The sequence below is a fragment of the Myodes glareolus genome, chromosome 24 (genome assembly GCF_982192425.1).
Source record: "Myodes glareolus chromosome 24, mMyoGla1.1, whole genome shotgun sequence".
Taxonomy (NCBI): Eukaryota; Metazoa; Chordata; class Mammalia; order Rodentia; family Cricetidae; genus Myodes; species Myodes glareolus.
This window is the reverse complement of record NC_142049.1, coordinates 8,919,934-8,945,267: the sequence shown is the minus strand read 5'-3', so window position 1 is coordinate 8,945,267 and position 25,334 is coordinate 8,919,934. Positions and strand designations below refer to the sequence as shown.

Here is a 25,334-nt window from a genome sequence, read left to right as displayed (position 1 = left end):
TTTTTCTTCTTTAGACCACAGTGTAAATGCTACTGCCGCAGCTCCACCCAGAGAAGTCCTGCTTCACCCCTTCCTGTCATGTCCTCCTGTGTGTCCCTCTTGTGACACTTGTCTACCAGGAAGTATCTTTGTCGATGTTCATTCCTTTTCCTGCTCCCCCATCTCTGGCGAGGATGTAATTTATATGCACACAGCAGCTCCCTTGTGCTCGACACTTATTGTGGACTTAATATTTGGTGAATGAACCAATAAATGGGGTGGTCTTATCTTTTTCCGTTACTGATGATTTGCTAATCCCTCTCTCTCACTCAGACCAGCATCTTCCACTTCAGCTTTCCGTTTGATCGCTCTAGAATGAAATTAGCGTCTTTCACAGACACTGCGTTTCCCTTATCTTGGTTAATGATGTCTGCCTGATCTCACAAATCAGAAACTTCTGCATTTTGCCTCCTGCTTTCCATTCATCTAGTACTTCTAAGACCCAGCAAATCGAGTCTGTTTTTCCAGTGAAATTTCTTCGGACTCATTCTTCTATAGTTTTAGTTCCGTGCCTTACCATCCCACACTATGGCCTCCCTAAGGACTCTTTAACAAGTCTCTTCCTACTAGCCTTTTATCTTTGGACCCTCTATTCTGTGTTGCTACCAAAGAAACTGTCTTAAGATGAGCACAAAGCTGGATGTGGTGGTACATGCTTGTAAACCCAGCAGCACTCTGGAAAGCGGGCACAAGAGGATCAGGGTTTGGGACAAGTCTCATTGACGTAGCAAACTTGAGGTCAATCCCAGCTATATGAAACTTTTTCTCAGAAAAACAAGCAAACAACACCTCCACCAAAACAACTGAAAAAAACCTACCCTAAACCAGAGGTTCTCAACCTGTGGACTATTACCCTTTTGGGCGTTGTGCTTGATGGTAGAAAATAAAATTATATTTTTATTATAATTATAATAAAATTAAAATAAAATTATAAATGTAATTTAACTCATGACTTCATGGGCTTTAGCTGTGCGGACATAGAAGGCACATAAAAATAACAAACGGTAGTATAAGTACATAAGTTATTTCACAGTGCTTTAGATGTGCTTTCTAACACATAGGAGGCTACTGGGTTGCCTTTCGTAGACTGTGAGTGAAGGATGTTCCACGGATAAGGAAAGGCAACCCTGAGAAAATAGATAGGATTTGAAGAAAGGCAAGTGCTTTCACGTGACCGGATTATAGAGTTACAGTGGGACTGGAGTAGAGCCCTGGAAGCAGAAGCCAGGCCGTGAAGATGCTCTTGAATAAGACAGAGACTCAATTTTCAAGTCTTCAGAAAACAGAGCAGAACATTTACACTTCCTTCATTCAACAAATGCTGCCCCCCAAAAGTGCTGGGCAAGACCTGTCCGAGCCTGGGGAACAGGAAATGACACAAAACCTCTTTAATACTGAGAAGTCTGCTGAATTTGTCTGGTGTCTTGGAGTCCTAGACCCTGCAACACCTCAGAATATGACTGATAAGCAAATAGAGTCACTACAGATGTACAAATAAGGGGTCATGTTGGAGCTGAGTTGTTCGCTTAGTCAATCTGACTGGGATTCTTATAAGAAAATAATCATGGAAAATGAGAGGTGTACACACACACACACACACACACACACACACACACACACAGCTAGGTATGAGAGACGTGAGACTGGAGCTGTACAGTTGTAAGCCATGGAACATCTAAGCTTGCCAGCAATCCATCAACATCTAGGGAGAGGCAAAGAGAGATCAGAAAGAGTCCACAGTTTCAGAGCGACCATGGTCTTCTGAGACCTTTGTCCTGGACTGAAGCGCCTAGAACCACGAGACAATCATGTTCTACTATTTTAAGCCATCTAATTAGAGACAATTTGCTACAGCAGCCCTAGGAACCCAATCCATTGAACCACCACTGAGTGGTTATCCAAACCAATGCACAGAGGGGAAAGGGGTGGGAAGGAATAGGGAAGGAGTGGGTGTTACCAAGCTTGATCCTATTCCATGACCTGTCAATTTAGAAAGTGATTATGGAGTAAAAGGCAATTAATTTTACCTTTATTTTTATAGCTACTCAGTTGAAATATTAGTGTCATTTGGTAAGGTCACCAGGTGTCTGGGCAATGACCCTAGTATTCAAATGGCAAGGCTTTCCATAAACCTTGCTAATAGAATCCCAAAGTTCCCACACACTTAAGATGTCCATTATAGACTTACTATAGACGAATTATTATAGAAAAATTACAGATCTCTCTCATGAATGCATGCCCTGTTAGCTACAATGAAATGAATGTGATTCACCTCCGGCAGTGAGGTATTTGGTGAGACAAAAATTCTTTACTAATCTGAAGATTTGAGTTTAAAGCATTGTTCTGCTGTCTTCTCCGGGGGAAAGGTACTTATTGGCTCAGACAGATGTAGCGTTTTCTTGCTACAAGGTCTATGTTTTGATAACTTTACAAAAATCTTTACATAGGAGTAGTTAATTCATGGATTTTCTGGACTCCCCCTGTTCTTCATGAAGCAGAGTGGCTACAGGTTATTGATGCACAATGATATGTTTCAAATAGGGGGATTTTTATTTCTCTCATTGACCTGCTTTTGCCCTGATGTCGGCCTTTAGAACTCAAGCTGCTTCAAGCCCTTGTTGGGCGTGCCTTTCTTAAAATCATGCACCGGTTTTCTGCCTTAATATGGCGACACTTCAGCATCAGCTTTGTACACTGGCACGAACACAATACTATCTCCTAACAAACATTTGGAGCCTCACCTTCTCACACATGGAAATGCTCTAAACGTTGGTTGCATTAAAACTCCTGGACTTTCTCCAAATTACTGTCTTTTCTGCAAAGGCCTGACTCTTTCTTTCCTTGGTCCTTATCAAGGATTATTTTCCTATCCATCCTTGGTATATTCCCTTTTGTACATTTGGAGAGTATTCCCTTGTTCATTATTGATATCTGAGTGTTTGTTTTCCTTTGTGCTCCTTAACATTAGCTTTCCTGGAATTCCATTGCACTGAGCTCCAATGATAACTATCCCAGTTACCATACTTTATCCTTTAATTCACTGAATAAATATTAGTGGAGAGAATATTATATTCTAGAAGTGGTCCATAGAGCTGTGACACATAGGACAGTGTCCACTTCCCAGTCGTTGACAATAAAAAGGTAAGGCTATCAGAAGAGTAAACTGGTGATTATAAGCCAATATGCTAAGGTTGTAACCATGACAATAATAACCATGTATTTGTGGACTCGCTTTCTTCTGTTGACTCTTTCAACATATAGTGTCTTATTCATGTCATCAGCTGCATCTGACATAAAGTGCACAGTGCCCACAACACTGTGGTAGCAACTCTCAGTAAAAGAAAAGCAGAGGAACTTCCTCAACTTGATAAAAAAGAAATCTACAACTTTCCCACCAAGAGGAAGGCAAAGATGTCTCGCTTACCACTGCTCTCTAGTACCACAGAAAGTATAGCTGATTCAATAAACTTAGAAAAGGAAATTGAAGGCTGGAGAGATGTCTTAGGTTAAGAGTGCTGCCTGCTCCTCCAGAGGTCCTGAGTTCAAATCTCAACAATCTCATGGCGGCTCCCAACCATCTGTAATGGATCTGGAGCCCTCTTCTTGCATGCAGGCCTACGAATCTGCGTGCAGAACACCATATATGAAATAAATTGAAAGTAAATGATTTGAAGAGAAGAAATGAAATCGATTTTGTTTATGGATGATATAATTGTCTATATGGGAATTTGGGAAATTCCCAAAGATCAACAAAACAAATCTCAGAATGTCATTCAAGTCTCCCGAAACTAATAAACAGTTCTAGCATGGTTTTAGGATGTAAGGTTAGTATGTAAAAGTCAATCATTCTCTTGCATACTAGAAAAATAAGGAGAAATGGAAAACATAATATTATTTAGGCTAACATCTTTCAAAATAAAGTACTTATGTATACATTTATGGAAAAAAGTATAAAATTAATATAAGGAAAACTACACAACTCTAAGAAAAAGCAAAAGAACTAAGGAAGTGGTGGTGGGACGTTCCAGGTTCATTAAGAACATTCAATATTTCCCCATTTGTTTTATCATTTAAATACAAGTTCAATAAAAACTCCGGCGAGTTATTTTGTGGATATAAACAAACTAATTCTAAAATTAATGTGGAAATTTAAAAGATACAGAGTATTAAATAAAACATTGTAAAAGAATAAAGTGGGAGACTAAAACCACTGAAAGATTTACAAGGAAGCTGCAATGATCAAGACATTGTGATGCTGGCCAAGAATCCACAAGTAAAACAATGGAATTGAAGATGCCTAGAAATCCACAGCAGAGGACAGGTAACAGATCATGGATAAAGGTTATCTTTTTGATAAGAATATTTTTATAATGTTGGAAAAAATAGGGCATTCATATACTAAAAAACAAATAAAACACCATTCAGAAAAAGTTAATTCAAAACAGCATAGAGCTAAATGCAAGATGTAGTGTACAATTTGTGAAGAAAATAACATAGTGAGAATCTAATGGATATCCAGCTTGTCAGTGACCTTTTGAGATGCAAGATCAAAGGCACGAGCCATGAAATAAATAATTGATCAGACAGACTTTATTGAAATAAAAATTGCTCAACAAAATACACCGTCAAGAGAATAAAATAACTAGCCAGAGACTGGGAGAGAATTTCTGTTACCTATGAGCATCAGGTACCAAGTTAGAAATTGATTGGCTCAAGACTTTCTGTTGTACTATTAGATAATCGACTGACTAAAGATAACAAAAATGTAAAATGAATTTGTTTGATGAAATATATATGCCTAACCTGATTTAAATATTATAAAATCTGTATGAACTGAAGATTGCATAGTAACCCATTCATATACAATTTTTTATTTTTATATGTCAGTTAAGAAAAAAGAACATGAATCATACATCTTAAAATGAGTCAAAGACCTTGAGCACCAAATTATACAGATGTTAGACAAGCACATAAAAAGATGCTATAGAGGAGAATCTACTAAAACACAGCTTGCCAAAAATGCAGCCATGATATCTAATACCTCATATGGTAATTAAAATATTATTAAATTATAACCGTTAAAAGATCTTGCACACCTGGGGTCATTTAGGAAATTTATTAAAACAACAATGATTTGACATTAGCTACCTGGTAGCAACCCTAAAAGGTAGAACACCCAAACCATCTAGTGCTGATGAGGATCTAAGTTAATAGATACTCCCATTCACGTATCATTTGTGGGGGGGGACACAGAATGCTTCAGCTACTTGGGAAAATATGTTGGCGGATTCCTATGGAATCAGGCATAGCTTTATTATATAACTCATCAATTATGTTCCTTTGTATTTACCCAAATAAATTAAAAAAAACCTCATGTTTATACAAAGTCTATACAGGGATAGTTTTAGGTAGCTTTCTTCTTCCTGCTTAAAGTTGGTAGCCAGTAAAATATCAAGCTCGGTAATATACTTAACATGGAATGTTACTTAGATACAAAGAAATAAGCTTTTAAGCCATAAAAGGGAATAGAGGAAACTTAAATACATGTTACTAAGTTAAGGAATCCAATATGAAAAGATTGTATACTATATGAGCCCAACCATATGTATGACATTATGGAAAAGTAAAAGTTTTCCAGACAGTAAAAGTGATTGCCAGAGACTAGGGGTGGGGAGACAATGAATCAGCAGAGAACAGAAACATTTCAGGAGGTAAACTACACTTACTCCTTGGTATCCTTTAGTGATTAGCTTTTGGAGCTCTTGTACATACTATGGACCCCGAAGTTCTTTACATAAAAGAGAAATCATTTGAATGTTAATCATACAAACCCTATGCATTTTGAATCATCTCTAGACTATTTTTAATGCTGAATACAATGTTTCATGTAAGTAGTTGTTACGCTCGTGGTCATGGAATAATGACAAGATTGTACCGTTTGCAGACAGATCTTCAGTATGACACAATTTTTAAAAACGGATTTCCAATCAGAAGTTGGTTGAATCTGTAAATACTAAATCTACAGTTCGTGGTAGAGTTTAGCTTCAGAAGGCTGTCTGTACTCTGTGATGTCCTGATGGTATGGGCATGCTGTTATACATGGGCCCACATCCGTAGATGGTAAAACACTAAACAGAACACTAACCTAGCCCACAGACTCTGGGGGAGATTAAGGAATCCATTGTCAATGCAGGTTCACCACCTGCAATAATTACGTCTCCTTTGTGGGATATGTTGGTAACTGACAAGGCTGTATACGATGTCAGAACAGAGCACATGGTCTACTTTCTGCTCCGTTTTGCTGCAAACCCCAAATTGCCCGAAAAAAAAAATCAAGTTATTAAACAAATGCTTTTAATAAATATGAGTCCCTTTACTTTACTCTTGTGTCTTTAACATTTGGCAAATACTTCATCCAAAGGATGTGCTCAACAAATAATTTTGAAATTAATTTCCAAGCATTATTTACATAGCTGTGTAAGTAGATTGAGTGCAGAAACTAGTTCAAATAAAGGGAGACTGCGGTACTGGAGACCAAAAACAGAGGGTGGTGAATGGGCGACCAGATTTGATCTAAGAAGAATGGAGGTGGACAGTAAAAACACCCATGCGTTTTTCTGAACCTGAATTCTCATCTATCTAAGGCTATCTTAGAACTCTCGCAAGCCCTCCCTACAGGGATGACAATGTGGGAGGGATTCTCTCTGTCAGGCAAGTGGGTGTGTTACGAGGCCAGCACCATCTTGGGCAACAAGATGAATTCTTTACCTCTTACGTTTTATGATTATTACTTCTCCCCTGAAAATCACTTTCGGTTCTCCACATTTGCCCTCGTTTCAGGCAAAGAATCCCTATAAAACATTTAAAAAAATACTTTATTTGTTTTAAGCCATGTGTATATGTGCCTGTCTCTGTGTGTGTTTGTATATGGGAACGAAGTCCTCTCTGAGGACATAAAAAGGTTTAGACCCCATGAAGCTGGAGTTACTGGTGGTCGTGAGTCACCTAAAGTAGGTGCTGGGAACTGAAGTCAACTTCTGTCCAGGACAGTACTTGCTCTTAACTTCTGAGGTAGCTCACTAACTCCATTACGTTTTCACTTTAATTTATGTTATTTAGCTTACGTTTTGTGTGTACACATATGTGATCACATGTGGGTAGGTGCCGGTGTGCGTGCTAGTGTATGGAAACTAAAGGTTGATATTGGTTGTCTTCCTTGATCATGATATAGAGAGGCAGAATTCATCAATTCTCTGACGTAACTAGCCAGCCTGTAGGGAAGATTTACCTTTGCTTCATCCTAAGTACTGGAATTACAGATGGGCCACCATATTCACCCAGTATTTCATGGATGCCAAGGACCCGAATTCTAGTCCTCACACCTGTACAACAAGTATTTACCCACTACTGAACAGCCTCCATAGATTCCAAAGCATTTACAGAAGAACCATTGTACCGCATATGACTCTCAGGTGGAAGATGAGAGCGGATCAGGCAAGAGAAAGGAATAACTACAGGAATCTTCACTACCATGTTTCACTAGGAGTCTTGAATTCTAGTTACGTAACCACATATAATATAAGCTTGTCTTTTGGTTAATTATAATCGCTAACATTTAGTAAGACCTTATATCCCTGTAAGTTTGGTATTACTATATGCATTTAAAGATAAAAAACATGGTGACTTAAAAGGTCAACACTCTTGCCCAAGGTTGCCTTAGCAGTGAAAATAACAGTCATACACTTACCACTGTTTATAAAAGCCTTTGTAACTATATACAGACAGAAAAAGTGTGGTCTTAGACAGGAGGCACAGTTCATTGGCAGATGGCAGAGAGCATGCCTATTGTGAGCAGAGACCTGAGATCTGTGCCCAGCATCATAACAAATGAAAGAAAATGAGGTGGTTTACATATTCTACAGCAAGAATGAATGGAAGTGGAGACAATCTATCACCTCGGGAACATGAGTTCCCATTTTCTTCCGGTTACTTTAGGGAAAGAAACTTTCAGAAACTATGAGGCTATGTTAAACATAGTCTATGGGAGGCTGCTCAATGACTATAGGATTGGGTGGGATGCAAGAAATGCTCTTCCAGAGCTGTGTATCTAGGGCAGTGGTTCTCAACCTTCCCAATGCTGCCACCCTTTCATATAGTTCCTCACGGTGTGGTGACCCCAACCTTAAAATTATGTCATTGCTGCTTCATAACTGTAAATCATAATGCAAACATCTGTGTTTACCAAAGGTGTAGGTGAACCCTGTGAAAGAGTCATTCAACCCCCAAAGGAGTCTCGATCCACTTACTGGGAATCACTGAGCTAGGCAGTGAGAGAGGCACAAAATAAGGAGAAACTAATGAGTCTTAAATTGGGTGATGGTTTTGATCAGTTATATATGGAACCAACAAGAAATCTTGGTGCTAAGTTTGTACAAGTGCCCCATAAATTTTTAAATGTTATAGAAATCTTCGAGCATGGGGGAGAGTGAATGTGCATGCTCATACATATGCATTGGCTCTGGACTCACTTTTTTTATGTGTAATAAGGAGGTAGGACCCTCAAGCATTTGCTTTCATATCTACAACCATTGCTGAAACTCTACCAATAGGAAATTTGTTTCGTTGGGTGCAGAAGGACAGTTGAACACTTGGTATTTCTTTTTTAAATGGAATGGATACATTCATTTCTCTCTCTCTCTCTCTCTCTCTCTCTCTCTCTCTCTCTCTCTCTGTGTGTGTGTGTGTGTGTGTTTTCTGTGTTCTGCTTTCACTGTTCTTCTCTTCTGAACGTCCCCCTGGGGTTGTTGGTTTAACCGATTCCTCATACAGAGGGTGGTGAGGGAAGAGTTTCTAGTTCACCACAAACAAAAGGGGGTAGATGAGATATCAGGAGAAGCACACACAAGGAAACGCATTCTTGCAGAGCATGTCCTTCTTATGGAGAGCTGGCCTAAGGGGCTGTAGATGTAGTTTACTGATTAAGACATTTACTGTTCTTCCAGAGGGCTGGAGTTTAACGTCTGACATATACACTGGGTGGCTCACAACTGCCTGTAACTCCAGTTCCTGGAGATTGGGTAGCCTCTTCTGGCCTCCAGGAGCATATAAAGGAGACACCACTGATTAATCTATAGATTATCAGTAGCAGTTCAAGGCCATATAGCTTGTAATTGTTGGGGCCCAAAAGGATGGATACTTCAAGAGGCCTTGGTCTTCAACTTGTGCTCCACTTATTCTCCACGGAGATGAACTTGAGGAGCACAGAACTTAGTGTGTAGTGCTCTAATGGGAGATGTGGTAGTCATTGCTATTCAGTGTGTCACCTAGGAGGCATGACACTGGGCACACCTGGGCAGAATTAACTACATTAGGTTAACGTAGGTGAGAAGACCTACCCTGAATACGGGCAGCACCATTTCATGGGCTGGGGTCTAGGAATGCTTAAGAAGGACCAGCTAATTATCTTACCATAATCATTAACCTGTCTCTGCATCCTGACTGTTGATGAGGTGCAACCAACAGATCCCTGGCTCTCGTTCCCATGTCTTTCCTGCCACAATAGAGCAATCCCATAAGACTGGAAAGCAGAATAAACTCTCCTTCCTTTGTGTTACTCCTTGTCAGGGATTGGTCGCAGCAGCAAGACATACAGCTAACACAGGAGGAGTGTTTGCACATTTTACCATCATGCAACATGGATATCAAAATGAGATTTCCTCTTGATGTTCACAACATTCCTTGAAGAGGGAATTCTGTGCAAAACTGAGTAAGGTCTGGAGAGCGTGCCTCTCTCTTATAGTTCTGTGAGAATTTCGTGGATTTTTGCCTAGAAAGAAAAAGCTCCAGCCCTTGACATCTGGCACTGTGAACACATAATGTCCACGTTTGGAGACGGTATTTTTACATGGTAGGTCAAGCTACCACATGATTTAAAATCACCAGGAGTGTATCTGGATAACGCAATAAGTTTTCCTGAACTCAGTGTCTCTGACTTTAGTCTTGAAGTTACAGAGATAAACGTCATTGCATTCATGCAGTTGTCACGTTTTGTCACCTTCCTTAGATTGCAAGCTGCTCAGGGGCGGGACTTGGATGTCATTTTCTCCCCGGTCTTCTCAAAGTCACTAGCAGAATGTTTGAAACAGGAGAGACCTTCAAGCATGAGCTTTATTGAATGCATGAATTAGAGGAGAACCTACCGATTCAGTGACTTATGGTATGGGTACCTCCTGCATAATTTTCTTTGTGGAGCAAGGCTATGTGATAAACAGGAACTTTTGTCAGGCCTGAGACATAGCACACATTGCTGACTCAGGGTAAAAATATACTTTGGTGGAGGAATTATCCGCCAGTTCTGAAAATCGTCAGCGCGATTAAGGAAAGATAAAGACTGCTGGCTTTTTCTTTGATAGCCAGGCAGCATCTGGTCTGTGGCAGAGAATATGGATGTGCTCTATTATAACTGGCCAGAAGAAGGAAGTAATCAAAAATCCTAACGACATTTGAGAGTCTCCGAGGGATGAACAATATATGCAGAGAAAAACAGATTTAGTTTGGCTATATAAAGATGGATATCTCAAGGTGAGCGCCCGAGTTCATGCTAACAAATGATGCCCATATCAATCCTCTCCCATTCCCTGCTTTCTAGAGCTGTTTTGTCTTCCACCTCACAGTCGGTCTAGGCAAAAATACAGTAGGAATAACGTGTTATATATGGTTATGTCCGAGGTCAAAAGGCGATGCCCAGTAAATTTGCATCAAATAAGACTGAAGGCACTTTTCCATGATAGATGAGAAGCAGAAAGCCTCCCTGACCATGTCACATGCGAGGACCTATTTTCGCCGGTGTTAGACAGGATGGAGAAAGGACTTCTGTTTTTAGGATAAAAGACATGATTGGGATATCTGTGACATTTCTGTTAGGGCAGGCTATTATTAAGGGATAATATGGGATACACGACAGGGAGCTAGGTTATATTTTTGGATCTCCCCCTTCTCGAAATGACCTTGGAGAAGCCATTTACCATCTGCTAATCTGCAATCCAGATAAATCATCACCACATAGCTACCTTACAAACTGGCTGCTGAAATCAAACGCAACAATCTCCATGAGAACTTTGCAAACTGTAGTAGTGGTCTCTACAACCAAACTTAGTTTCTTTTTCTCCCTTTTGTCCTACTTTTTCTTGGGGCGGGGGTGGGGATGATGGTGACACAGTCTTACACTGTAGCCAAATCCGAACTCAAACTCACAGCCATTCTCCTGCCTCAACATCTGAAATGAAGTCTATTACCTTTTCGGTAAAAAGCAAAAGAAGATACAAAGGAATAGGGAGACATGAATAGGAAGAGTAAGTCAAACAAAGAAGGGAGTTCATTGACTGATGGGAGACTGCAGGACAGGGGGTGAGATGGTAGACAGGGGTACAAGCAGCGACGGCAGGAAGGGTGTCAGCGCCAGCGCACAGGTTGATAAACAAACAAGAAAAGCATCAAGCAATGAGAAGACCCACGAAACCAATCAGAGACGGGATTCAGAAAATGATGGCTTTGTGGCACACCATCCTGACAAGCAGCCAGAAGTTTGCATCAGACAGTGCTTCCAGCGGAGACTGCAGATTCAGCGTGAGTCAGTATCCTTATCACACACTTATCTCAGTCTAAATAGAAAGCACAACCACATTCACGCTGCTCTTGTTTCTACTCAGCTATGTAACATTCCAGGGCTTTCTCTTTGTCTAGTTGCTGCCCAGCTTCTCTGTCCTATGAAGGCCTTATTGAGGTTAGATCCCCTGCCGCAGGTATAGGTACTCAGGGCATCACAGTCCCTCCCCCCGCCGCTTATATAGAGTTTGACACAGTCGTAGATTTACATTTGTTTGTGTGATTGATCAATATTTCCTTCTCTGTGGTAGTGGGAGAGCCAACACTGTTGTTTTTTCTTAAGCATTCTATTTTCAACTGGATTTATTGACCGGCAGTATCATAAACAGACAAAAGTCAGTGAGCGCAGCCTTAATTCTGCAAAGATAGTATAAAAATGACAGTATTTACAGAGGGACATGGTATAAATCTAAAGAGGACATGGGTCCTGTGGGTACATGAGGATGCTTGTGACTCATAAACACCACAGTTGGAGCAACTGAACCCTGACATAGAATAATGGTTCTTGTATTCATTGTTGCCTAAGGAACTTGAACCTTGTTACTTTTAGTGTTCCTCTTTGACTCATTAGTGTATAAATCAGTTCTCCAGGGCCATCTCAGTCCATGTCACATGTGACCGTAGTGTTATTTGTTTCCTGGGTATTGACTAAGAGGGGCAATTTTCCAGTGGAATGTTCCAAAGCTCACTGTTCAGGGTTTGCTTAATCGCACCATAATGAGGAGAAAGTTAATTCATAATTTACTTGGAGGCCTTTATTAAACCAATTTATTAAGGATAAAAAGGGCTTCCAAGGAAGATATGCCTGGTGGTGGTAAGTAATCATATTAGTTCAGATTCTGCATAGAAAACAAGAAGTGTTTCTAAGAGAGTATTTTAGTCCAGCTTCTGTGGATTCTGTGGCAGGCCTTCATAACTGCCACCGATTAACTCAGAGACTCTGTCGTCAGTATGAGTAGCCACTAAGCAGATAGCTCGGCAGCTCTGGTCACTAGACTCCTGGCCAGCCACGTCTGCTTTCTCCCTGGTCCCACTGGATAAAACACAAGACGATACTGGGAAGGCATTATTTTTCTCCTACTAATTCAGTGCCTTTCCAGGGGAACAGATCAAATTAGGAGTCAATTTTATTAGTATTAACACTCTAATGAAATTTAGTTTTTGACCTCAAAACCTCCAAAATCATATTGATTTCCCTGCCTTATTTAGACCTTCATATTTGCCAACTTGTAATAAAACTTGGGTGCCTTGTCCTACAAAAAAAATGTTTATTTGGTCTCTGTTGCTATTTCAAAAGCAGATGGCAATAGAAGCCCAGGCCCCCTGAGAGTTTTAGCATCCCAGCATCGAATGCCCTTAAATATCTCCTTGCTCCCTGCAGTCACAGCACTTTTTAACACTGATAAATTCTGGGCACTCCTTAGCGTTTCCTGTGATGACACCTTTTAAATTGTGAGCTCTGCACATGGGAAAGAAAGATTACAGGGGCCAGGAAAGGATGCTTCTTTAGTTAAGGAAATAGGAAAAAAAGAAAAGAAAAGAAAAGAAAAGAAAGAAAGAAAGAAAGAAAGGAAGGGAGGAAGGAAGGAAGGAAAGAAGAAGAAAGAAAGAAAGAAAGAAAGAAAGAAAGAAAGAAAGAAAGAAAGAAAGAAAGAAAGAAAGAAAAAGCCAACAGAAACCAGGCAAAGGAAAATGAGCTGATGGCTCTGTGAAGCAGAGGTGGAAACAGTAACAGCAACAGGGAAGAGAAATGGAAGGACACGTGACCTGAGACTGAGGAGATGCCTGGGAAGGGACTCTTCTGTTCCTAACACAGTTTACTTTTAAACTCTGAAGGTTCATTTCTCCCCCAAGGCAAGTCTTTTCAGACTAGGAAAAGCAGGGGTGCTCGTCCCAGAGCAAGGGTAGAATTCCTATCTCAAGTTCTCAAACTCCAGAGGCAAGAGAATAACAGATTTTTTTTTTTGGATGGGGTGGGGGCAATTCAACATCTACAAAACATTTTCTTTTTTTCATTTTTTATTGCTATTTATTGAGCTCTACCTTTTTCTCTGCTCCCTTCCCTGCCTCCCCCCCACCTCCAATCCTCCTCCAAGGTCCCCAATGCTCGCAATATACTCAGGAGATTTTATGTTTTTCTACTTCCCACGTAGATTAGAACTCTGTAAATCTCTCTTAGTGTCCTCATTGTTGTCTAAGTTCTGGGATTGTGGTTTGTAGGCTGGCTTTCTTGGCTTTATGTTTAAAAACCGCCTATGAGTGAGTACATGTGATAATTGTCTCTCTGTGTCTGGGTTACCTCACTCAAAATAATGTTTTCTAGCTCCATCTATTTTCCTGAAAAATTCAAGCTGTCATTTTATCTGCTGTGTAGTACTCTCCATTGTGTAAATGTACCACATTTTTCTTATCCATTCTTTGATCGAGGGGCATTTACGTTGTTTCCAGGTTCTGGATATGACAAACAAAGCTGCTATGAACATAGTTGAGCACATGGCCTTGTGGCATGATTGAGCCAAAAGTGGTATTACTGGGTCTTGAGGAAGGTTCTTTCCTAATTTTCTGAGAAATTGCCACACTGACTTCCAAAGTAGCCCTCCTGTACACAGATGATAAAAGGGCTGGGGAAGAAATCAGACAATCAACACCTTCCACAGTTGCCACAAGTAGCATAAAATATCTCGGAGTAACTCTAACCAAACAAGTGGAAGACTTGTATGACAAGAAACTTTAAATCTTTGAAGAAAGAAATTGAAGAAGACACCAGAAAGTGGAAAGGCCTCCCATGCTCTTGGGTAGGCAGAATTAATATAGTAAAAATGGCAATCTTACTGAAAGCAATCTACAGATTCAATGCAATGCCCATCAAAATTCCAGCAAAATTCTCCAAAGACCTCAAAAGAACGGTACTCTACTTCATTTGGAAAAGCAAAAAACCCAGGATAGCCAAAACAATCCTGTGCAATAAAAGAACTTCTGGAGGCATCAAAATCCTTGACTTCAAACTCTACTACAAAGCTACAGTACTGTAAACAGCCTGGTACTGGCATAAGAACAGACAGGAGGACCAATGGAACCGAATAGAAGACCCAGATATCAATCCACACATCTTCAAACACCTGACATTTGATAAAGAAGTAAAAAATATCAAATGGAAAAAAGAAAGCATATTTAATAAGTGGTGTTGGTATAACTGGATATCAACATGTAGAAAAGTGAAAATAGACCCATATCTATCACCATGTACAAAACTCAAGTCCAAATGGATCAAAGACCTCAACATAAAGCCAGCCATACTGAACCTTATAGAAGAGAAAGTGGGAAGTCCACTCGAACGCATTGACACAGGGAACCACTTCCTAAATATAACCCCAGCAACACAGGTGCAAAACATTTTAAACCATAACTTTCTGTTGCTTGTGTCCTTGATTCTTTTAAAATCTGTTCCGTAAATACACTCTCCGTGTGGCTGGCTAACAACATAAAAAGGCCAGAAGCAAATGGGCGTTTCCCAGTGGCAGGGGAACCATTCTTGCAAGGGAGTGGGTCTCAGTTCCCAGAACCCACTTGAGGCATCTCACAATCATCTGTAATTCCAGCTCCAGGGCATTCCTACACCTCTGGCCTTCATGAGTATTGGCTCTCATGTGCACATGCTCACACACAGTTACACATGTGTATACATAATTAAAACCAATCATTAAAGAAGTTGGCAGCCATATGTGGTATTTAGCTATATGTAGTATGTAAGCATTGTAGGTACATACAAACATCCTCTCTTCTTAACCCCATCGGCCTCTATGTTTTCATGGAATTATTAACCCTTTTTCCCCTATTCCCTCTACTTCCCTCCCCCCTTCTCTCCCTCCATCCCTTTAAGTAGCCCAGGCTGTGCTGGAACTCAAGTGTTTCCTGTCTTAACCTCTGAGTGCTGGAATTACAGTACCAAAGGCCTGCAGTTTGTGTGGTAAACAATGGGTCCACGTTTTAAACACTGACCTCAACAATTAAGGAGTTGAACAAGGCTCTTCTTCAAGTCTTTGCACCTTGGTGCATACGTCAGTGTGTTAGCCCCCTGCCCTCACTACTTACATCACCTTCCGTGGTCTGGGCAGAGAAGTGTATGGGAGGAAACTTGATTAGAAGCTGAATACTCTTGCTGACTACTCTCCCAGTACACAGGTGTGGATGCCTGAAGCTTCCTGGCCCAGAGCGCTAGACAGTCCCAGACATGGAGAACAATGGGCCTTGCCATGTCTGGACGCTACATCTAGGAATATATTTCAACATCTAGATGCAAAATGCTCATATTCAAAATGTTAGACAGTGGTTCTAAACCTGTGTGTTGGGACCCCTTTGGGGGTAGAATATCAGATATCCTGCATATCAGATATTTACATTATGATCCATAACAGTAGCAAAATTACAGTTATGAAATGCTAATAAAATATTTTATGGTTGTGGGGTCACCTTAACATGAGGCACTGTTTTAAAGGGGCACAGCATTAGGAAGGTTGAGGACCACTGTGTTAGAGCTAGAAGACACTGTTGACCTCCATCTTGTTGCTTTGTGCGATAGATGAGAACATCTCAGCCTGACACAGTGAGAAGTGACAGACCCAAAGGGAAGCGCTCATGGAATCATAGCCTGATTCTAAGGCCACTCAGCATCTTGACAAATGTGAAACAAATTTAGCTACAAATAAACTGCTTCTGTCCAGGCAAGAGAGGTAGATAGTAAATAGAGTAATTCCATTTAAGATCTTATTACAGTGTTCTCTGGAAGGATACTTAACCGGGGAGTACCAGGGTCTCCTCAGCTCTCATGATAGCAAGAGCATGGAGTGGCCCTTGAGTACAGAAGGGCATCTCTTGTGCTGAACACTGGCATGTGGCTGTCCTGTGGAAGGGAACCTCTTTGCTGAAAAGCACACTGGGAAAATCACCACAGGCTTGTTAGTCTGTAAGTGTAGCCTGCTTTCCTGTTGGGCAATTGAAGATTTAGTGATTTGGGAGTTTTGGGTGGGGCCAGGTAGACGGAAATTTTACTCAGGGCATTTCTTCTATAATGTCCCTAAAGATGCCCCACCCACCTCATTTCATTAAGAGCTTATTAGAAAGGGCAGCCAACGCTGCCCATATCAGTTATCTTACTGATGCAAAAACATAGCTTAGAAAATTCCTCCCCTTGAATGCCTCTAAAAATGACTGTGTAAGGCTACATAATTTAAGGGATCTGTGCCCAGTAAAGTAAGCACTGAGCAGCCAGAGCTGCTTGTAAGTCTCAGCAGCACAAGCAAAATCCTTCCAGATTTTTGCATATGACTACCCATTTCTTTCTGCTTGCAACCTCTGCCCACAATCCTCAGAATCCAGCTCACACTGCCTCTTGTGAGAATCAACCCCACCACAGGCAATTCCTTCTGACCATTTTGCTGTTAATTCTGCAGGTCACCCATATGGCTGGAATCTGCTTAGGCTGAGTTTCTTTGAATTCTATTTTGTTGCTCCAGTCAACTGCTTCTTTAGGATGCTCTTTGGCTTTGAATATGTGCTATTACTGTGCTTCTGTCATTTTGCATGCGTTGTTAAAATGTTTGGTGACTTTTTTCATTTATATTTATGATTGAAGTAGTGTAAAAGTTGGCAGAAGTTTTCCGTAAGCTCTTTAAAAAACCATTTACCTCTGTTTTTTATTTATCAGCTCTCAGTTTCTTCTCAGAATTTCTGACAGAGTCCCACCTGTGTGTGTTTGTACATTTGTTCCTTCCTTCCTTCCTTCCTCCCTTCCTCCCTCCCTCCCTCCCTCCCTCCCTCCCTCCCTCCCTCCCTCCCTCCCTCCCTCCCTTTCTTTCTTCATTCATTGCTGTGTAGCCCTCATCAGTCTGGAAACTATTATACAACCTGGTGAGCTTTCTGAATTACAAGGGTGGTTGTTTAATCAGAGTGTTCAGTTAGCTCCACTAATTTGAAAGTGTCTCTTTAACTGAGCATTCACGTGAAGGGCTTTCTACTATGGAGACCAATGTGCAAATTAACTCACATAGCTTCCCTGGAGGAGGGAGCAAGCTTGCTTTCTCAGAAGAACTGTTTAGAGTCTTGGTTTAAAAGACTTGTCTACGTAACTTGGTATGTCATCCTGCACACCCAAAGGTGTGTTTGATGATTGTGAGTGTCTTTATTCCCACTTTCAGAATCTGCTCTTAGTCCTGTTTTCACTAGAGTCTCTAGTGTTCTTGAAGATGTCCTCCTCATTTCCTAAGAGCTTCTCATAAAGGGCAGCTAACCACCATCCATATCAGCTGTTTTACTAATGCAGATTACTAATGTATTATAAAACATCTCTAAAACAACCGTGGAAGGCAACATAAAATAGTCTCGGTACTAGGCGAAGAAAGGCTCCGAGGAGCTGAGTGTGTCTTGGTCTCAGGGGAGAGTCCTAGGTCTCTGACTGACCTGGGTTCTGCTGAGCAGATTTGTTCTCTCTGAGCCATAGGTTCTTACACACAGTGCTATTGCACTGTGGTGGCTTCTCATGGATGACCTCCCCAGAAACACAACCTAGGGGATGTCATTCACATAGAATAGCATCGCTTCTTAGTGTTTCTACTTTGGGATGCTTCAGGTACCTACAGTCAGCCAACCATGGTCTGAAAGTGGCAACTGGAAGATCCCAGAAAGAAATTATCCTTAAGTTTTAAGTTGTTCAGCATTTGGAATAGTGTAAGGGAACCTGCCCCATCTCCTCAGGAAATAGCCATCCCTTTCATCCAATACTGCACGTGCTACCTAGTCACATATGAGATGGCTCAGTTACTGGATTGATCATTGGTGTCATAGAAGGGTGTTCAAGTATCCCTTAGTTAATAATGAATTCTGCAGCACTAGGGTAGGATTTCTGGCCATTTTGACATGTCGAAGAGAAGCCAAAACAGTGTTTTCTTTCATGAAAGACAGCAACACTCAAAGAAAGGGAGAAAAAAAATGTGTTGAAGTTGCTAAGTTCTGTAGAATACTCCATCCATACAATCATAAAGAGTAAAAAAGAAATCCATGCTAGTTTTGCTGTAAAAGCTATGCCCACAGTGTGTGATGAGTGTTCAGTTAACTGGGAAGAAGCTAAAATCATGAGATTTGGTTCTTTCTGAAGTTTCACTCATTCACTGGGGGTACTGTGACATAACAGTTATTCAAGATGTAAATACTGGGACCACACAGTCCACAGTCCTGTTTCCATGGAATCTAAAGCTGGGTGGTATGGGAAGTCCTTCTGTATATATGTTGCTTTTATTGGTTAATGAATAAAGAACTGACTTGGCCTGTGATAGGGTAGAGTAGAGCTAGGTGGGAAAACTAAACGCTGAGAGAAAGAAGGCAGAGTCATGAGACGCCATGTAGTCCCCAGAGGGGAAAGATGTGAACTACCAGCTGGACCTTGCTAGTAGGCCACAGACCTCATGGTAGAATATAAAAGAATAGAAATGGGTTAATTCTAGATGTTAGAGCTAGCAAGCAATATGCTTAAGCTATTGGTCAAACCGTATTGTAAATAATATAGTTTCTGAGTGATTATTTCATGGTCTGGGCAGCTAGAAATGAATGAGCAGCCTTTCCCAAAAGCTGGGGTTCCCCTGTTCTGCGTCATCCACCAGTTCTCCCCACTTGACTTCCTGTGACATTTCAAAATCAGCTGCCCCATTCATTTTCCTTTATCACTCTGGCACCATTCCCTGGAAAATTCCATTCCTATTATTTGATGGAATCTCAGGAGGAAGAGGGGATTAAGGTGTGGGTTGTGTCTGTCAAGCTGAGATGGGAGAATGGAGCCTACCCTGGCAATGGGGATATTGTTCTGCCTTGCTGTATTGGGTATAGTTAAAGATGATTTGGATATTATTTAAAAACAGCAATGACTAGGGTAGATGGTTCAGATAGACAGTTTTTCTGTCTACATAGATCAAGTTAGCTGCAAAAGAAATCCATTTCTGTTTACTTTATGGCATGGAAACAGATACCGAGGTGAAAATTATATAGCTGTATGGTATTTTAAACTGCATTTCATTTAATAATTATGTTATGCAGCTATTTGAGTTTTACAAAAGCATTAGAAAGAAGTTTTAAAATAATTGGATTTCCAATTTCAGTTGGTTATCTACTTTAAGGAGTTTAATGCCTGAATGGGAAACCCATTTAAGACTCATTGTTCTATTTAAAACAGAAAATAACTCTTCCACTATGTGGTTAGTAGTAAGAATTCTGTGCTATGTTATCTTGGTGTAGCAGCCAACTGGGCACACAGAGCATAGACTATAGAATAGACTATAATGTACTGGGTACCAAGATATTTCCTGTTAAATGCCCCATTTGTGTTTAGATGATTTCATCACCCAGAGGTATTTATATAAATAATTTCATATTTATGCGTTTGAGATTATGTGTTGAGTGTGGGTCTTCAGTGTTATTGAAGTTACACAAATCTCTTCTGCTTATTATTTTCATTTTCAGAGCATTTGGGCTAAATATATATTCAACTACTGACTATTGAAGATCTGATAAGTACTTTGCAGAAAGCTGGTAGGTTCAATACAATTCTCCCCTCTGGCTACTTCATCTTATCAGAGAATTAGAATTAGTGATTATGTCTAAGGCAGAGTTCATTTAACTCAAGTGGAAAGAATGGTAAAGGCAAAGCAAAATGCTTATTAGGCAAACTGCTAATAAGCTTCTCTTAATAAAAGAGGAAGAGAGGAAGTGGGAATAGCTTTCAAAGGATGCATCGTTAGCACTCTCAGAAGTCCAGTCTTTGTGTTCATGACCCAAATGTAGAAAGGTCCCACACTGAGCCCTGCCTCGAGGGCTCTTCACACGAGCAAGGTCAAGCAACACTAGTGGAGAGTGGGCTCTCCACACTGGCATCTTCACCCAGACAGCATCATCATCCCAAGGGGTCATGTGCGGAGGCAGGCCATTCAAAATGGAGCTGATTTCATAGGACAACGCTGAAAGTCAGTATCTTTTGAGTTGTCTCATTTCTAGCCTGGAAAGTCTTTGCGATATGTAACAGCCTAAATGTAGTGTACTGTTTGTTCCTCAGCTCGATAAAGCCTTTCCAAATCAGAGTACAGGGGACAGGTCTGTACTGAAGAAGCATCTGATATGTTTTCAAAGACAAGCTGGATTATTTTAAGTAAGTGTCTATGAGAAGATGACATAATGCCTCAGAGAAGCAAGATTTAGAAAAGACAATTATCTCATATGATTATTTTGGAAATAAAACCAATATGACAGATAGATGAATATAAGGGCTAGAAAACTAGCTAGCTAGACAAACAGAGAGATGCAGTCAGGTACCTAATAAGCATACGATCCATGTTTCTGAACTATTCTTTTGAAGGACTACCCATGAACTATGCTGCTGGACAGATATCCACAAGGACATCCCTTCCCAGCACAAGAGTTATATCTGTGGCTGAGGTATCCTGAAAACAAAGCTAGGTTCCATATTCTCTCCCCTCCCTCTCTTCTTCTCCCTACCATTCTGATACCGATTTCATCCAGCACCTATCCTGGGTCCTCCATTCATTCTTATACACATTATACACTGCAATAGTTACACAGTATTTCAAGTACATATGAGCATTTGTATCAGTTACAAAGAGTCCTGTGAAGGAGAGGTGGGATTTTACATTTCAACTTTAAATCTAGCCCCTGCCACAGTGCCTGGCACATAGTACAAACTTCATAAATAATTGCCAGGGTAGGGAAGAGGTATGGGTAAGGAAACAGAGGGGAAAAAAAGGGGAGGAGGAAGAAGAGGAGGAGAAGGGAAGAAAGTGTATGCGGGAGGAGGAGGAGCAAGCAGCTCATTGTAGTTGAGCGCTGCATAGAGAGGCATTATAATAATATTCTCTTACCCTTCTAGGGAGATGGCCCGTTGCAGAGTCACCGAGGGCTGCCGAGTTGTAGTGCTGTGTTGGGAATGACTATAAGAAAAAAGAAAAACAAAATAAAAATGGGACATTTATGCAAAATGACTTTGCATAGCCTTATAAGTCTTACTTTCAAGAAAATAACAAATATTGAAAGATCCAAGCAATTAAATAGCTAGTGATAAGGAGAATCATAAACCAGAGAAAGGAGCCCTCTCCTAGAGAAAGGATTAGTGTTCTCCTGTAATTTGGGCTCAGTGTGTATTATTCTGGAGTAAGCCTTAAATGATACCTAGATATGACACAGAGCATAAAACATCAATTTGATTATGATCATGTGTTTCTATATTGTCTGAGAATTTTATAAATGCCAGAGGCAGTGGACATCTGTAGTGAAACAGTGTTTACCTGACATGACAGGGCTATTGCACACATAAACTCATAACGACTGTGACTTCATGCACAAGACATACATCAGACAAAATCTTTGCAAGGATGGGGGAGGGCCTATGCATTTCCACCCCTAGATAAGAAGCTATTGACAATCAGTGACTACTAGGTAAGGGAGAACCATTTTTCTTAAGGGATGTGGTTTCTGAGAAATGGTGCTATACCCATGCAGATCTAGGTAGCACTAACTGGACTCAGGGGATTCAAAAAAAGAAGCAATGTGTCTTTCAAGCTTCAGATTTTTTTAAAAAACAAAATTTGTAGAGAGAAAAATGTAGAGCTCAATAAAAATAAATAATCCTCCCAAACCCTCCGAAAGACTAACCTGCAAATCATAATACTTTATTAGTTCAACATTTATTTGTAAATTAATCAGCAATGATTCAGGTATTTTATTAAATTTTGAAAAATTGGATTTCCAGTTGAATAACAGTCTTGGAATTTGATGTGATTCATTGTTTTGTTTTGGTTTCATATAGCGAGATTGATTTTGTGTATAAGTAGTTTAAATCAGCATAAAATCTAGCACCAATGATAATTTATACTAGCAAATAGCTTTTAAACATATTTTATATGCTTATGCTAATGCTTCTACCAAGTCTATGAGTTGAATTCTATTTAATAGAAAAATTGAGAAAAAAAGAGCTTGCTAAAAGTCATCTAATCAATACCTATGCCTGAGTTGCCATCTGGGTTGATTGTAGAACCACCTCAACTAAAGATATGGAGAACCTTTCATCTGAGAAAGGAATAGTAATGATCCAACAGCAAGCTTCATTTGAAAGAATTCAGTCTTTTACTACTGTGTGAACCTTCCATTCTTCACAACTCCTTACACATCCGTATGCATTTACACTATTTTATACATGCACAGAACACTATATATGTGACTTCCTTTCATAAACTAATTGAAGCATTTTGGACAATAGCTATTATTTTAGTTCAATATACTATTACTTCCTATTCATGTACAGTTTATTTAGTCATCCTGGTAGTTGGATCATTAGAATATTTCTATTATTTTGCTATTATATATAGTGTTGCAATGACCATGCTGATAATGGCTACCTTTTTCTTATTTTATGATCTACTTTAGGTGAATTACTTCAAACACAAACAGTTACTAAGTTCTTCATTTATATTTTCAGGTACTCTTCAGACCATGTATATTGCTTCCTTTTTTCTCTCTATAGATAGATACACACAACACATACACGCACACACACAATGTTTACTGACTCCATTAGCACTATGTATATGTGCATATTTTTGGAATGACCTTTTGGGATTGAATAACCTATTAGGGGACTCATCTCTGGATATATCTATATAACTTGCACCCCAATCTTAAAGCCATTGACCTTATAATAAAAAATAATTTATATAGCTGTGTGTAGTGTGTGTGTGTGTGTGTGTGTATGTGTGTGACACATATATGCTGATGGGATATAGGGAACAGCCTGAGTGAGTTGGTTCTCTCCTCCCACCATGTGGATTCTGAGAGGTCGAACTCTAGTTGTTATTCTTGGCAGCTACCACCTTTTCCCACGAAGCTTTCTTGCCAGCCCCTGACTTCATAAGTTTTAGCACCCATGAAAATTTAATGGATGCATAGCAACACTCAGACTTACTATGAACATCTCCTAATTTATGAAAATGACTATTTTTCCCTAAGTGTTTATTTGCAATTTTATTTATTTTGTGCCAACTGTACAATCCTTTATAATTTATTTTCTAGTTGGTGAGAAAGTACCAATAGTTCTTGGGAAAAGATCGATATTGTTTACTAATCGTGATTAATGGGTAATTGGGATCCCTGATAACTTTGCCGTTTATTTGCCCAGCCCACATAATTAAAACAAAGGACTACCCAGTAGTCTCACTCTGTACCACCTCTGCATAACCACTGCTCTATCCTGAATCGACACAATAATGCTATGTTTACAGGTTAGTGGCACAGCACGCAACAGGACAGGAACGTGCTCAGAAAAAGGGACTCCTGTGACATTACACACGAAATGTCAGTCCGTTCTTCGTGGAACATAAATGGGAAACAAACAGAGCCTATTACAACATGCAATGATCCTTCTACTCTAGAAATACAAATATAGTGGATTATTAGAGTGTCAAGACCTCCAGACCAAAGTGAAATTTTCTTGTTCTCAGACCCCACCAGTGTGTGTGTGTGTGTGTGTGTGTGTCTGTGTGTGTGTGTGTGTCTGTGTGTACTTATACAGTGTGTGTAGAGGGTACTTGTACAAGGAGATGCTGCTTGATGAGGATGATTATTAGCATTTTTAAGACACAGGACACCTTCCTGTCCAGAATTAGCTACACACAGTGGTTACTTCTATGACTAAGAAATTACAAGTAACTGCATCCTTGCCTTTTCACCCCTGGAGGCAATGAAGTTAGAAAGGCGGAGAACTGAGAAGGACAGGAGAAAAAAGCAAAGAAAAAAAAAAAAGGAAAACTTATAGCTTTTAACATTAGAACATCTAGGAGGTGTTATTCACAGATCGCTGCCATCTTCCTCATTGCTGTAGCCTCCCCAGGCAGGCGAGCGCCCTTCCTGCGAAGCTGTGTGTGCCAGGCCTCCCCTCCCTTCAGTGCGGGTAACACAGTACTCACACTGGGACCTGGCTTTTCCACACAGCCACAGTGGTACCCAAATGAAATCTTATCCCGGCCTGTCCACGTGTCTGTTCTCCTCCTAGGTCTCACATGTTTTCAGAGCACGGCACTGCCTGTACTATCTCCTCAGTCTCAGCCCAGGTTTGACACAGACAAGACCCTTCATCAATGTCTGTTTGATGGATGAACACCATACCTAAGCTCCACTTATTTGAAGAACCCCACACTTTATCTTTTTAAAACTTGTAAGGACCTTGAGAATCAGGTATCCTATCTATTTTTGTCAGAAGGTAAATTAAGGCTTAGATCTTCCAGCTGAATGCAGGCAAAAATGAAAGCCTGCCATGCTCTCTTACAGAAGGAAGCATTCAGAATGGCGCGGCCAGTCCACACTAAGGCTCGGGCACATTATGAGGGGAAGGACAGAAAATATTTCTAGACCATATTAATGTTCTATAAAACACAGAATGCTAGTGTTTCAATATGGACACCAAAATTCGATCTCTATAGCTTTCAAAATCATGTTTGCATTCATCACTTGGAAAAGTATTTTAACTGTCGTACCCAGACTGCCTCGACAGGAAGTCCTGGATACAGACAAGACCCTGAGTGTCAGTG

The 25,334-nt window shown here is 40.3% G+C and overlaps 1 protein-coding gene across 27 annotated transcripts in view; it reads right to left on the bottom strand.

Moving 5' to 3' along the window:
- The window catches only part of Dlg2 (discs large MAGUK scaffold protein 2), a 1,777,227-nt gene that overhangs the window by 334,898 nt on the left and 1,416,995 nt on the right, over positions 1-25,334 (bottom strand). For all 27 annotated transcript variants that reach the window (XM_085683002.2, XM_085683004.2, XM_085683006.2 and 24 more), the window contains one exon: positions 21,618-21,686. In XM_085683002.2, coding sequence (XP_085539128.1) covers positions 21,618-21,686 — 69 coding nt within the window. The remainder of the gene's footprint in view (positions 1-21,617; positions 21,687-25,334) is intronic.